At 48.6% G+C, this 15,518-nt stretch overlaps 1 protein-coding gene across 17 annotated transcripts in view; it reads right to left on the bottom strand.

The window, feature by feature from the left end:
- The window catches only part of DISP3 (dispatched RND transporter family member 3), a 149,377-nt gene that overhangs the window by 33,600 nt on the left and 100,259 nt on the right, over window positions 1-15,518 (bottom strand). Inside the window, exons 1-2 of one of the 17 annotated variants that reach the window (XM_074892528.1) lie at window positions 10,599-10,672; window positions 8,340-8,693 (exon numbers count right to left, since the gene is read on the bottom strand). The exons of 11 other annotated variants lie outside the window; for them this stretch is intronic. In XM_074892528.1, the coding sequence (XP_074748629.1) occupies window positions 8,340-8,453 (114 nt within the window). In that variant the 5' untranslated portion in view covers window positions 8,454-8,693; window positions 10,599-10,672. Of the gene's footprint in view, window positions 1-8,076; window positions 8,145-8,339; window positions 8,694-8,995; window positions 9,120-10,598; window positions 10,801-15,518 lie in introns of those variants that run through there. 5 more of the 17 variants (XR_012631990.1, XM_074892531.1, XM_074892533.1 and 2 more) reach the window with 5 other exon arrangements.

The raw sequence follows: 15,518 nt of genomic DNA, 5'->3' as shown, positions 1-15,518 counted from the left end.
AGTGAGAAATCTGGAAGCAGAGGTGTAAAGCCCAGAGGCTCTAGTGCCACAGCTGACTGCTCCAGAGCAGGACCTGGGTGAACACAAGGTTTTTCAGAACAGAAGGAAAACTTCCTGAGGGGAAGGGGAGGATGTGGAGACAAGACAAGATGCCTCAGTGCCTGAACAGCACGTCAGCAGATCCCCTGCCAGTACAAGGACTTAAAGCTTACTGCCAGCTGCACCAACCATGCAGAAACTCACATTAAATGTTACCACAGCTCAATGAGCACAGTCCTGCAGACCGTTAGCAGAGGAGGGGGCAGGGTCTCAGAATAAGCAAACAGGCTTTAATGACACATTAATCTCAGGGAGAATCCAGGATGGTTCATCTAATACAGACAGGAGACACTACGAGCTGGTTCCTGTTAGTCCCTGTGCAAGGGAAGGAAACATTGCTGGCAGCAGCTCCCAGAAGCTGCCAGTGAAGCCATGTCCATAGGATACAGATTGAGGCCACCAGAACTGAGCTGAGACAGCAGCACTGTCCCTTCTCCCTCCCAGCACAGACCTGGAGAAGCGTGATCTAAGCCTAGCACAAGAGCAGTTCAGAAGGAGGCAGACACCACCCTTGTCCCTGTTCCCCTGCTACCAAAGATTCAGAGATCAACAGCCATGTGAGCGGCACGAGCTCAGGAGCTCATGAATGGGCATCATCCAACCCCAAGGATACCAAGGGACTGCCATCTGGCAAAGGATCAGAGCATTTCAGGCAATTGTTCCCAGTTCCGTACTGCATCCCACACTTCTCAGCCAGGCACTCACAGGCTGAGATGCTACTTGTGTTAACTGCAGGACACAAAACCAAAGGAAACATTTGTGGCTCTGCTTTCCTGGGGCAACTCACATCACGTGCTTCTGAATTGCTCTCATATTCTGCAGTCTGAGACCCCATGTTCCATCCTTCCACAACACGCCTTGTCCCAAAGCCTCCTGGGATCCCCCTCCACAAGCAAACACAGGCTATTCTTGCACAGACACTTGTAAACTGATTTTCAGAGGGACTCACTCCACTGCCCTACGCTGAAGTGGAACTGTGTCTGGCCCTCTGGAAATCAGGCCCAGCTGGCTGAGTAAGGGAACAAACTCCCTGCAGGCACTCCCCAAATCAGCCAGAGGAATAGAAATGCAAACAGTACCAGGATCTGCAACATAACTGAATAGATGGGCACGTAGGCAGGTGGAGCACACGCAGGAATGAATTTAGCCGCATGTGTGCCAAGATTTGGATCCAGAAGGAATGATCTCCCCCACAACACATCAGAAATACAGGAGAAATACAAGAAACAGCAAGAGGTTTGTAAAGGAAATGTCATCACAATCTTAACTGAATTTGTCCCTGCTACTTACAGTATAGCTTTCTGTTATTGGGATCTAAATAAGGTCAAATGCTTTACTGTATCACTTACACAGAAACCTATGCTATGAACTCTGCAGTCAGTGTGAGGTAACTTTCACCAAGGAATTGGTTCCATGTAGCAGATTTACAGGAATGAAGCTTCTTTTCTTCAGCTTAAGCAGTGCCACAGGGGATAAAACATTTACCTGCTGATACATCTTGTTTCCAGTTGTCATAGGCTGGTGTTTTATAGCTCTCTATGATGCTGCAGTGTTTCTACCATGCTCTGTGCACAAGTATATTGACATCTGTGACAAAAGTGAAATGGACCAAAGAACCAAAAGACCACAGCTCAGTTGCCCACTTTCTGCCTGTCTCAAAGAGCCCCATGTGAAGTGACAGAGCTGAGATGTAATGGTTAGGATTGGGAGAAAGAGCAAAATTCAGTTTGGATGTGGAAAAAGAATGGCTCCAAGCATATACATCAGATTCTGAGACACTGTTTAAAAGCATGTCCATAGATTTGACACTCAGGTGAGGCCAGGGCACTGACAAGCGCTCAACGGGTTCTGAAGAGCCACAACTTGCAATGCCTGGAGTTTGGAAATTGCAACTGTTGGCAGGAAGCACCAGAAGGAGCAGCTTTCTGCATGGTTCAAGAACAAGCCCAAGCTTTCCAGCAAAATAGATTTAGCTTTCAAAACAAGCGGTTGACTATATTGTCCAGACTCACGGCCCTCAGTTTAAATGGAGCCCACTGTTTTATTGAGTCACTTTCATGCTCTTGTGGGCCCATCCACCTTTCCATTTCAACTCAGCCATAAAAATTGCCTTGGAGATTAAACTTGGCGCATGAGTTGTTGGCTGGAGAGCAAGTGGCAGGGTGTGCAGGGAGGAAGGTGGAGGGAAGGAGGTGGCTGAGGAAATAAGAAGACAGAGGATTTGGCCAGGTTTGATTTACAAGCAGGAACCAGGGTTGCTTTGGGCTTTTCAGACACGTTTAAAATGCTCTGTTGGGTTCTAGTTCAAATCCAAGTTTGCAGCCCCATCTTCTTCAGGAATTCATCTGACTTGTTAAAAGGAGGAACAAAAAGACAAATTATGCGATTCAGAGAATCAAGAGTGCTGCATGTTCAGCAGTACCCCAAGCAGTAGAAAGGATTAGGTATTGTTTTGGGTTTTTTTCCAAATTGTCTCCACAGATCTTAATACAGCACTCAAAAGCAATTCATTCTGAGCTCCTGGGTGTAAAACAGAGCCAAGAAACAAGTCAACATATAGCACATCCCCCTAGGAGCAAAGAGCACTTTGCATTTGTGCATCATATCAGCTTCTATCAGAGACTGCATAAACCCTTTGCAAACACCTATCAGATGCAATTCCCTTATTCCTCTAGGGAAATAGGTCGGATTATATGCAAGTTTACAAATGAATTAAGCAAGGCTCCACAGTCTAGCTCCAGCTCTGCTGGAACTCAGCCATTACCTTTGCCAATTTTAACAGAAGCTAAAAAGACCAGGCAAGTTACAACTAACATTGTTAAGTTTTAGTTGCCATTTGGGGAGCAGCAGTGGTACCTACAACTCCAGTTAGCAGTGACACAAACTGGGTGCTCAGAAACAGAGGCATCCAAACCAGAGAGTCGTCTTTGCTACAGCAACCTTCCAGATCTGCTCAGAAATCACAAGATTTGTGGCAGAGCAACAACAGGACCCAACTCTTCCTAATCTTTTGCTTTGATTACCAGATGCTCCAGCTCCTCCTATGCTCAATATCATAAAGTGTGAAGATGTTAATACCCAGCAGAGGCCTGTGATGCTAACACATGAATTTCTTTCTCTGCTGTTGGTCTGCAAACACACAGATCCTTTAAGAACATGGGAAGGCAGGGGTAAACAGGCCTTCCATGACACACTTGTGTAGATAAGACTGTGAAATGTACTGAGCCAAATGATCCTGGAAATGAAAGTGCCAATTTAAAGTTGGGCATTATTATTGTTTATTAAATACGTATCACCACATATAGATGAAGAAACAGAGACTCTGCGACTTGCTAGCCTAACATCAGACAGTTAGTTCAGAGTAAGATTAGAGATGTCCCAGAACCCTACTCTGTGTTCAAGTCAAAGAAATTTCTGCTATGCAAAAGTAAGGTGGGAAGAAAATCTGTGGCAACATCAGACAGATGCCACATACAAGCTCGTCCATGTAGTCATCTCAGCAGGTAGATCCTGGGCTCATGTTCCCAGTAGCAAATCCAATGTGACTTCACTGACGTGACCGCATTTACAGAGAGAGAGTGAGATCGCAGCTGCAGAACCAGGCCCCAGAAGCAAGAGCATCCACACCCTGAAGTCCAGGCAGAAAAATGATGCTCACCTCTGACTCCCCTCCATAAAGGAGCAGAGAGTCAAGGCCAGCAGCAGTTTAAGAACCAGACAACTGCCAGTATGTCTTTCACCCCCTGCAAAGACATTGGCCTCTCCCCCTTCTCCACTATTTATGTAACATGAACTGCCTTCTATTCAGGAGGAGTTGTTCTCTATTAACAGAGCTTGGCAAAGATCAGGAATTAACTGTGCCAAGTTTCAAGCCTGCTGCCTTAAGGCAGATGGCAGGGAAAGTATCCCAGCCTTGTTCCCCAAACCTCTCCTCCCAGCAAGCAGACATAACCCAAAACAGGAAAAAAAGGGTCAGGTATCCGTAAAGCCTCGTTTCAGTGCAGGAGACAGCCTATGTCTGGGGTGCCCTGCTCTGCAACGGGCACGCTTGCCTCCCCACGGAGGAGCAAAGCCTGCTGCACTGCCAGGATCTGCTGGCAGAGAGCAAGGGCACAGGTTTCACTGGAAGCTTTATACTTCCAGAGTTACAACAAGAAAGAGGAGATGTTCTGCCCCTCCAAGTCAATGATGCTGCTATCATCAAATAATCAGCACTGCTTACGACTAGCACTGAACTGCACCTTTATGGGAAAGCAAACCCCTCTGGGACAGCTGGAAGGACAGGATTCCCACAGTTACTGCAGACCCACAGCATAAAACAAGAGCTGCAGTTGCAGAACATCCTCTGCTTCCCATCAGCAGAAGATAGGTGCTCTGCCATCCCCACCACAACGGGTCTCCCAGGAGCAGTTCCAGCGCCTGGACGTTCAAGTCACCCCCATGAAGGCAGATCAAACTCAGCTGCTGGCAGGAATGGACAAGCGGACTCCTGAGCTGTGAAGTGCTGAGTGTACAATTCTGGTGAAATCTGTATGACATGCAAGTGCCTTGTTCTTGCAAAAGGAGGGCAACATCCCCAGCTCTAAGCAATCAAAATTAAACCTTTGAAGCTTGTTTTGCCAAACTTCGTGTCTGTATTTTCTCCCATTAATGGTGTGGCACTCCAATTATTAATCTTTTATTTTTCAATACTATAAAAACATGACTCAATAGCAGTGCTCAGACCTCAGGAAACTTCTCTCATGGTGCTGCAGAGGACAGCTGATGACAGTATGACAGGCAAGAGCGTCGTAAATAATACTCTACTGGGTGCTAATTCAGATAGTAGTTGTAGCTCATGCCTGAAGCACACTGCCATCATTGGGACAATTTACAAACTCACAGTTAAACCCATGCTGAAACATATTCTAGACTGGGGTCAATGGAAAGTCTCTTGCTGACTTCACCTAGAGCTGGATTAAGCACTTAACTCTTACACTGTCTCCTCCATGCTCCTGAATTATTCATTAAGGGCCAGACACTGCAATCCATACTCACACTGCGCTTAATCTGTCCTTTAAATTGACTTGCATTAGTCTGAGTCACAGGCATCACAGCACCTTGCTCTTTAAACAGTCTCACTGAATGCAGCAGAGCTATTCGTGAAATAAGGTACTCCTCTGCAAGGGGAAAGGAGGCAGGATCCAGCCCTTAGAAAAGACATCAGTAAGGCCAGACCTCAGAGAAAATTCACCCTGGTAAAGCTGCATCAAGATGAATGAACTCAAGTAAATCTGTGTGAAATCAATCATTTAAAGAGATAGCCTGTTCTGTAGTATCACAGGGGAGACATAACGGAGTGCTAGAAACTAATATTTCATTGTTCAACTTCATCACAAGGTCTGGAAACACATTCCCCTGCCCCTGGCCACACATTCACAGAGCTGAATGGCAGCTTGCACAAGCACCTCGTGAGGACCATTTTATCTCTCTATATAGAGAGAAGCAGGGAGGTTTGTGGAAAGCAGGCAAAGGACATATTCCACTCCTCTTGACTGGCACAAAAGGATCAAAAAGTAAACAGGACTGCTTGTCACCAAGGAGGTTACAAGTACCCACACTTACCAGCAACTCCTTCCTCTGCCAGCCTTGCAACTTCCAGTAACCAAGCCTCCCCGACCACATTACTGGCTCTGATCCCGAAATCCCCTGAGGCTACTTAAACAGCAAATAAACTCACATCACAGGAGAGCCGATTACCAAGTACCTCCATCACTGAGCCCAAATCTATAGTCCAATACTTTTAAACAAACAATGGATAAAAAAAATAAACCAATCAGGTAAGTGAAAGGCAAAACCTTGTGCACTACATTGAGAAATATAAGAGGGTTTGATTTTTTAGAATGAATTAATCTGTTCAGTTCTCATTTATGTTAGTGCTTCATAAGATTAGAGGATTAAACCAACTGTATGCTAAATGCTTCGTGCTAAAGAGAGCCTTGCCAGGATTTACTGCATGTTGGCATGCACGGAGATGATGGCAGCATCACCCAGAGACCCCGGGACTCAGAGGAGGACCTGTTCAAATTTCAGAAATAAAAATCACAGCTTATCCAGATTTTCCATATGCCGTCAGGGTATGAACTCCTATCCCTCTCCAGTTTCAGTCAAGCTTACTTATTAAACACTTGTACCCAACAGGCAAGTCTTTGTATAAGCAGCACTTATCTCAGAGCACTGGCATCACAGAGGATTTCAGATGTGCTCGGGTTTTTTGGATGCAAAATGTTAACACCATATTCATACCCTCCCCCAGTGCCATACCGAAATGCACACATCCTATCACTCTCATGCTATAGTTACATGTACATACACACAGATCACAGCTACCCCCATAAACTCCTGCACAATACAGTTTGTTAAAAACATTTCTCATTGATGGTTCAGAAACCACAGATGCAGAAGCAGTCAAAGTTCTCCTGTAACTTAACCACTTTTTCTACTGGTGTGACAAAGGCATTTGTGATGTTTCATTCATTAATGCTGAAAAAGTACAAGATCTTGGGAGGCATGGCCAAGGACATATTAGGTATTGAGAGAATTTTTAGCACCTTGCAAAAGCATTCTCCCCAAACACCTGAAGACTAACAGAGATTTCACCAGTGTGAAATCCCTCATTTCTGTGCCCCCAAATTACACAGAGCCAGTCAGATATTGTCACTGTGACTCCCTATAAGCGCCTTACTCCACTGCTGTAAAGAGACAGTATGTACAACAAGCTGAGAACACTATAATATAGCTAGTGAGATAAGTCTTGATAGAGTGTCAGTGACTTCAGGTGGTGGTTTGGTTAGGGTTTTTTTCACCCCTGAGGATGAATTTGGCTCTGTATGTTGCAGAAACTGAATCACAATCTTCATCGCAGTGGGTGATTGGAATGATGCTGATGCTACTTGCCAAATGCCAGTCTGGTTCTCACATATTATACTGTTACATATTGCTCTGGGCCATTTGTCCCTTAGTTTTCCCCCATGTGTGTCTAGGTGAAACGGTCACAAACGCTGATGGCTAGGTTCCCCTTGAATCATTTTTCTATAAGACAAGCATCCTCCCTCCGTAGTGGAGTATTTTCCCCCTGGGAATACAGCAGGTATTCACAGGGGCAGCAGGAAGAAAGGAGGAATGGATCTTTTATCATATTAAGCATTTCCATTCTATCTTTGTTGTCTTTTTCACTAGCTTGAGTCTGTTTTATTCCAGGGAATCAAACCATAAGGCTCCAAAGGGGTAAAGAGACTGGCTTGATGAGTCTAACCTCTGAAGATGTATCCAGCGTGATAAAAGAAGTATAGCTATTGAAACACCGCCCTTCAATACAGTTATTGTGTTGCTAGGTTTCCATCTAGACACACAGCCTAAAAGAGCAATCAAAGGAAGCTGACTCTGTGGATAATATCTTTATCAACACTTCACAAGGTTGTTGGGGAGGAAGAGGGAAAAATATTGTCCCCGAGCAAAGTTTTACTGGTGAGAATAGAAAGCTAGTGTCAAAAGCTCACCCAAATTTTCATGGGAAAATTGTTTTTAAAAAATGAGCTTTTAGGGTAGCAGATTTTATGTGCATCAGCATGTAGCTTTGTGAGCAAAAAGTCATCTGAATTATAAAAGTGCTCCTCATCCCACTTAACTTGAGTCATGTCTTGCAGCCACAGAAGAGGGCATGCACCGGCTTTGTTTTAAAGGAACTTATTTGCTTGCATATTACATTAAATCCTAACAGACTCAGCACAGCTGTCAAAATACTATCCAAAAATTGCATAAGCTAAGGTTGCTAACCAGCACGCTGCTGTGCCTGTGCACAAAACAAAAGTGCAAGCGACACAGGATGCAGCAGCAAGGCAGATACAAGGTCCTACCCACGCCCGAGGCACCTGCCACTTGCATCTTACTCCCTCCGTCCCAGAGGTTTTCAGTTACACTCAGCTCCCACCCAAATACCTGGGCAGTGGCAACCAGCCCCACTCCTCAGGTTTGGTCATCACATCACCGAAGAGGAAAGAACATGAAAGAGTCCATTTTCCCCAGGACACAGGCTGTTTTTCTGGCTTGTCTTTGGAGACCACCTGGAATGGTAAAGGGCCCAGGACTGGGCTGCAACTGGGACTGCTGCTAAGCAAAGTCATGCCCTTACTAAGCAACCCAGGGTTTTTAGGCAGGAAAAGTCAATTTCTACGCAAGGCAGTATAAAACAGGAAGGTTACCTTACATGTGCCAGGTACACGATTCTCTTTACATCTTCTAGATAAAGATCTGACACCAGCTGCTGTCAGAGATGAGGATCCTGCCTGGCTGGACCTGCTAACATCCCTGAGCATGGCTCTGCTGACTCTCCTCCTCCCCAGGGAAGCAGGCCAGCCCTCCGTGAAGTCGGGGACACAAAGCTGCTCAGTTCTGGCGCCCAACTTTTCCCCCAGGAGAACAGCCCTGCTGCAGGCACAGCTCAATCAGCTTATTATAGAGGCAGCCTCCCCGGGAAACGCTCTCCTCTGTGCATATTCATGAACTCTCCGGAGCTTCCAGGGAGAGTTGGTTAAACACACAAGTGAGGGATTTATCTGTTGTATTCGCAGAAAAAAAAAAAAAGGGGGGGGGGGGGGGGACGGACGCTTTTTAAAAAAAAAGAAAGTAAACTGAGGAGTGAGGGGAAGGGGAGCGATTACAAGCTGTGCTCTCCTCTTATCACCGCCTGCCACAGCGGGACCCGGGAGCCCGACCTACCCCCCCGGACGACCTTCACAGGCAGAGCCGAGCGCCTGGGGGCTGGCGGGGGCAGCGAGGAGACGGTACAAGGGGAGATGGCTGTGCCCCCCCGCCCACCCCCCCATCCCAGGGCCGCTTCGCGGAGCGCAGCACTCACCTGCGCCCGCCCGGGCGGCTGCAGCCGTGGGCTCGCAGCGATGCCGGGGCAGAGCCGGGTACCGCGGTATCGGCTGCCCGCCCTGCAGCGCCGCTTCCCCCCGCCCAGCACCGGCGTGCGCCGGTCCCGGTCCCGGTCCCCGCAGCCCTCCCCCGGCCCCGCCGCCGGGTGCCAGCGCGGCGAGCAGCAGCCGCCGCCGCCGCCTTTTAATGCCGCTCCGCCGTGCGCCGCGGCCGACTCCTAGCACGGCCCGCCGGCCCCCGGGGGCGGAGGGGCGGCCGCCAGCCCCCGCCGCTACGCCGCGGAGCGGTGCGGAGCTCCGGGCGCGGCCGCTGCCCGCTGCTGCCGCCGCCGCCCCGCCGGGCTGCGGGCAGCGCTGCGGCCGCGCTATAAACCCTGCCCTGTGCGCGGCCCCCGCCCGCGCCGGCCCCCGGTGCGGCGGCGCCGGGGAGGAAGCCCCGCGGGGGAGGCAGCCCCCAGAGGCAGGAAGCCCCCCCGGAGAGGCACCCCCCGCCGCGGGGCCCGGCCCCCAGCGCAAGCGCGGCCGCCTGGGTCAGGCGTGGGGGGCGCGGCACTCGGGAAGGGTCCCCGCTGCGCGCCCTCCCCGTGCGACTCCTCATCGGAGGGGGGGGGGGGGGGGGGAGAGGCCCCCCTGGGACCCCTCCGGGGGTGCGGGGCCAGCCCGGGATTGCCCTGCGCACCCTCAGACGGAGCCGTTGGTTCACCGGGGAAATGCCCGGTGTAACAAGCTCCGGACTTGGGGCGGGGGGGGGGGGAAATCCGGCCGGGCCAGGGTAGGCAGGACCCCCACCCCGGTACCAGGCAGATCTTGGAACAGAAACTGCCAGAAACTTTTGCAGCAACTGGCCAGTGCTGCAGGTCTGCCCCGTGTTAGGAGCCAGGGTGCCGGGAAGGACTCATCGGGTTTCCTTGCTGGCACTGTCACCGCTACATCAACGCTCCTATAGGAGACATCTATATGCATTCAGCGGCAGAGGTATGCAGCAACAATCCCTGAATTAAGTAGGAGTCATTAAATGGGAGGTGGCAAGGCTTGTTAACTACGGTGGTAAAGAGAATCTTTTTTATATTCGTGCTTGTCCCTTACGCAGCTAGGCATCCTGCACAGGTCGTCTAACTTGACCACGGCCCCTTGGCTTGGCTTTCAGGAGTCCTGTTTGTGATAAAGACATCCCTGAGTACAGGGGCTTTGCTTAGTGTTGACAGAAGGTCTCTAATGACTGTGCTGGATACAGCGGTCTTGCATTTATTCATCGTGCACTCTTCTGTGACTCACTCTGGTTTTGGAGGCAGGGAGAGAACATTCCCCCCATCCTTGTGCCTGTTTACTGGCGTGACCTGTTAATACAATGTGAACTCCTGCAAGAGCAGGATTATGTCAGTAAATTACTGAACATCTACCTGATGGGAATGGCTTTTAATCAGGCTACATTACAGAGGTGACCTAAGCATGTTTTGCCTAATATTCTCGCTTATTTGAGTGTTGATGGTACCTCAGAAAAATATCCCTCACTCCAGTTTTTAGACAGATTTGTCAAGTCAATAACAAACAGAGAGCAGCACAGTAAAATATGCCCATCACCTGAGTCTGTCTCCAGGCAGGCGGCTGTGTCAGAGGCATTGCACTCTTCCTGATGCATCACCCAAAGCGAACAGGAAGCCGGGCAGACAAAGCCAGACCATCATCTTCCTTGTGGGGCTCCAAGGAATGCAAATTTAATGAGGCTCCTGACGTAAAATTGCATTCCACCAGCTTTGCACATTTCTGCCAGGGATGGAGGTTTCTGCAGAGAAGGTGATGGTGAGGGGTTAGCAATTTTGTTGAAAACTGCAAGTGTAAAGGGAAAAATTGCTTTTTCAAAGTTCGCCGTTGGTGCGAGCGGAGCCCACGCTGATGTGAGGGACAGCGCTCAATCAATCACACAGCAGAGCCCAGCAAACTGTGGGGAGTTATCAGTCAGCGCTGCGTACGAGCACTCAGACAATAACACAATTCTCCTCAGCTGCCTTTCCGACAGCCCTCCGGGCACAGGCAGGGACGCACGTGGGAGCCCATCACCGGCCCCCTGCTCCCCTCTTCACATAAGCGTGCAGCGCACCAAGGCCTGCGATGCACACAGGGGCAGACAGACACAAAGTGATGCTGACACACCTGCTCACGGACGAGCCGTACCCATCTCCTCTCCGCATGCAAAAGTACATCAACTTGACAGCTTTAGCTTTCAAAACTTGTATGTGGTTTTCCAACAGCGTAAACACACGACACCTTCCTTTGCCACACACACACCACAGAGCTTCGCGAGCCCTTAGCTGAACTGGAAGTTTCTCTTGCTGTGTTAGCACGTACAGTATAAACATGAAGAACGTGCCTTTTCCTGCCAATACAGACATTCAGACCGCCACACTCATCTGTTAAATATCACTCTGTGAACACGCAGGGGTCTGCACAGCACTCGAAAAGCCCCGTGATGGAATACTCACCTGGACGGGAAGGGGTGATTGGGGGGTTTACAGTCCTGCTCTATAGCAACTTCCATGATTTCAGTCTCTTTTCATTCTGTGTTGGAAGGACGTAACATTTCAAATATTTGGGGATGGGAGGGTCAGGATGGTGCATAGTGGAAATCTTCATACCTGGCTTAACATTTCCTTCCATGCCCCTCTGTACTCAGAGAGCATCAGCCTCTGACTGCTATAATTTCCCTCCGTCAGGCCTCACAGAAGCGTTCAACAAAACAGCATGTGTTGCCAAAATGAATAAATACTCATTACTAGTTTAAATCAGCAACACTGAACATGGTTTACTCAGACGTAGGTTAGAAATGTCTACATAAGCAGCACTATCCATGCACGTAAACACAAACTGTGTCAAACTGTACCTACATTACTTGCACATACCTGTACACAAAGGTTTCAGTGCTTTATTCAGACACCACTAACAATGCAAATGCATCTACAAAGAATTAGCATTATTTATGGCTTTATTGACCACACACTGCACAGGGAAGCAGCACACAGACTGAGGTGCTGCACACTGCTGTTGTCCTCATTAACCACGCAGGTATACAAACACACGCGTGACACCAAGAGACATGAGCACTGTACTGCAGTCTTCGTTCGCAAGCTGCGTATTCACAAATGCCTGGCCACATGCACAGAGGCACGCAGTCACAGGCAGGCAGGAAAAGAATTGCTACTGCACCTAAAGCCATACCTGGCTAAAGGATGGAGTGGGAAGCCGAAGAAAAACATCTTCTTTATTCATGCTCTCTAACCTTCTCACAGCCTCAGCACGACTGCCTTCCACACCAAAGTCGGGTATCATCGGCCATTCCGCTTGCTTATATTTATGGCCCCTCTTTGAAATTCTGACTGCTCATCTATGCAGAATAAAACTACCCAAGCAATCTTTCCTGTTCAGGTGCTCATTACTAAAGCATTAAATAATGCCAGGCAGGCTCTCTTAGGCCTTGTAAATTTTATCTGGGGGACTTTCAGCTTCCACAAGGTCTATTACTGCCTGATTGCCTGAAAGGCTTTCAAGTTTGTACCAGAAAGCAAGCCATACAGCAGCGAGGGCTGGGTAACAACTGGGAACTGAACTTCTATTAAACACCATCACTGGCCTGGGAGCCAGGCTCGGGAAGGTGAAATGTGTACCTGTGAGTGCGTACGCATGGCTGCATGCAGAGCCTGCCTGCATGTCCCTGGAGTATACACAAGGCTACCGGTGTTGGCGTAAATGAATGTATGTGCTCGGCTGTTAGAGAGAAACGTCTGGATCGAAGGGTGACACTGTGCATGAGCGAGTGCAGGATTGTGGGTGCACAAAATAGGTGTGGGCTTATGTCTGTGGGCCTGATCTCAGCTACACAAATGTCAGTGCAGAGAGAGTGCTTAGGAGTCAGTGGGGTTTATGGTGAGAGCTGAGAACAGAATCAGGCCCGGGGAGTTCAGACCTTTCCTATTTGAGCAGCTTTCTCCAAGTGCTTGCTGTTAGCCAGGGCTCAAAGCAAGGCTGTTTGAATACACCAGTAAGCTTGATAAAGTGGAGAGAAAATAATGGGGAAACCCAGGAAGGAAGGGCAATAGCCCCCAGTGCCAGAGAGGTTGTTTATCAGCTGCCAGCTAAGCTCCCAGGAGAATGTGCAGGTACATCCAACACCTCTCAGCTCCTGGAGGCAACCCCTGAAGGATGCTGAGCTGCAGATAAAGCAGATTTTCAGAGGAAAAGAAGGGGGGTTGGGGACAAAATGCTCTGTTTAGAAACATCCTGCCTTTTTGAAGCTGTGCTCTTTGTTTCCTAGTGTCTTCCTGTCAGAGAACTCGGACCTTTTCTCCTCATCTTTCCTAACCCGAACATCCAGCTTGACAGAACATCAAGGAAAGGGATATTTCCTATCTGTCCACAAAACTAACGAAGCCACATCACAAGCTATTTCTATGTGCTGTGTATTTATAAACCTCAACCCTGACCCGATCAAACAAAATAGCTTCTAGTTACCACTGACTCAGGCCTGTATTCAAACTGCCAGCCTATTATTTCTTACTCAGGCAACACTAGTACTCAAAAATTATGTTAAACATTTCCCAGATGCAAAAACAATCCCTTCCCCAAAGAGCACAGAGGTGAAGGCACACAGCCAGCCAGCCCTCTCTTTTATTGGATAACATTTCTCATATATTTCATGAGAGCCAGATGGCACCATTTGAACAGCAGTGAGCCTGGAAGCCTTCAGCCACATCAGCGAAAGGGAAGCGTGACCCAGCCCTGGGCACGCAGCAGCTCAGCGCTGGAGCCCGCTCTGGCTCGGGCAGCGTGCAGCTGCGGGCCCACGCTGCCTGCACGCAGCTGTCTCTGTGCGGGCACGGGGGCATGGGACGGCACGGGAGGGGTGGGCTTTTTTGCATTCAGGCAACAGCGTAAATTTGCACGTGGAAACCTAAATTGCCACTGCTGACAAGTAAAATCCTACACTTTTGAGGGCAGGAAGAGTTTCCCCAGTCCTCAAGCTCTCTGGGAAAGGGAGGCCCATCTGCAGATTGCCTGAGAAAAAGAAACAGATGTAAAGAGAGACAGAGTGTATTCTAAACCCCCGCTGTGTGGGGGGCCTTTTCCTCGCAATTAAGTGAAGCTAATGGTTTTATGGAAGTTGTTTGTTCAAAAGGCCTTCACTGCACCGTTTAATGGAGTTTCACCAGCAGTCCCCAAAGGCTTCCAGACTGCATTAATATCCCACAGCTCCCATCCTAACCAAACAAGCCTTCTCACCCTGGCGTCTCTACCCTGTATGTATGGAGTGTATCAGGGCTGCCATGCCTCCTGTGCTTGCCTTTCCACTGGAGTCTTGAAGCCCCAGGATGTCATGAATATTCATGACATAAACATTAGCAATAAGTATTGTGCAATTTGGACAAAAATATATTTTAGGCAAAAGAACTGGGAGAGAACAACTGAGAGAGAATCTTTACTCCTGAGCTCCGGGAACTACTGAATAGAATTTTCCTGAGCTGTAACTGGTGGTTTTAAAATGCAAATCAGCCCTGGGTTTTTGAGAGACATTGTAAAAAAAAAAAAAAAAAGACCCATACAGCAAAGCTTTATTGTATTGTAATGAATGCGGGATTTGCAGAGCTGCTTCGTGCCAGTGAATGCACAGTGGATGCAGGCCAGGGACTCAAGAAGCCCTGAGGCTTGTCCCCAGCTAGCTCTGCCACTGACTCACTATGTGACCTTGAACAAGACATCCTTTCCTCTATTTCCGTGTTCTCATCAGAGGACGTAGGGGAGAGGAGAGAGATGAGGCCATTTCTGTGCCTCCTGGTGAGGTTATACATTATAGGCCACTCTGAGGTGGAAGTCAACAAAACAAATGTACCAGCTGTCTCCCTGCAGGGACCAATGAACTGGGATAATGTTGCCCTGTTCTTAATGGTCTTCCTCTGGCAGATGCTGCTCAACCTTTCCTACCCCTTTTCCTGTTGCTACTCTTACTGCTATTCCTATTCCTATTCCATAGTTCATCTTTGGCCTTGTGTCTTCCTTGTGTTTTTCTGTAGAGCTGGTCCCTTCCTTGAGCCCCAGAGTCTGTAGAAACCTCTCTGCAATTGTTCAGTTCTTCTTTTTCACATCCACCTGTAGAGCATCTAATACCATTTTACCTGCCCTCTAATTAAAGGCTGTCCTTAAATAGACTCTGCCATACAGATCATAGTAGGAGTTGAACACAGAAGGGGAGACATAATAAGTGAACTTTTACTATAGATAGACCTTTTCAAATTATTAATGGTATAAACAAATAATAACAATCTATAAAGAAGGGGAATGATCTGAGGCACATCACAGACAACCCCTCTATTCCTGGACTCCCAGGATCCACTGTGGGATCTTGAATAAGTCACTGGTTATCTCTGCCATGGGTTTCCTCTCCTTCTGCTCCTTCTGTACAGCCTGGTGGTGGGAGGGGCTTGGGGTGCCATTTATTTGTCCACTGTTGCCTCT

This window comes from Strix uralensis, chromosome 23 (assembly GCF_047716275.1).
Source record: "Strix uralensis isolate ZFMK-TIS-50842 chromosome 23, bStrUra1, whole genome shotgun sequence".
Classification (NCBI taxonomy): Eukaryota; Metazoa; Chordata; class Aves; order Strigiformes; family Strigidae; genus Strix; species Strix uralensis.
Note: the sequence above shows the minus strand (reverse complement) of the source record. Positions and strands in the feature narration are given on the sequence as shown.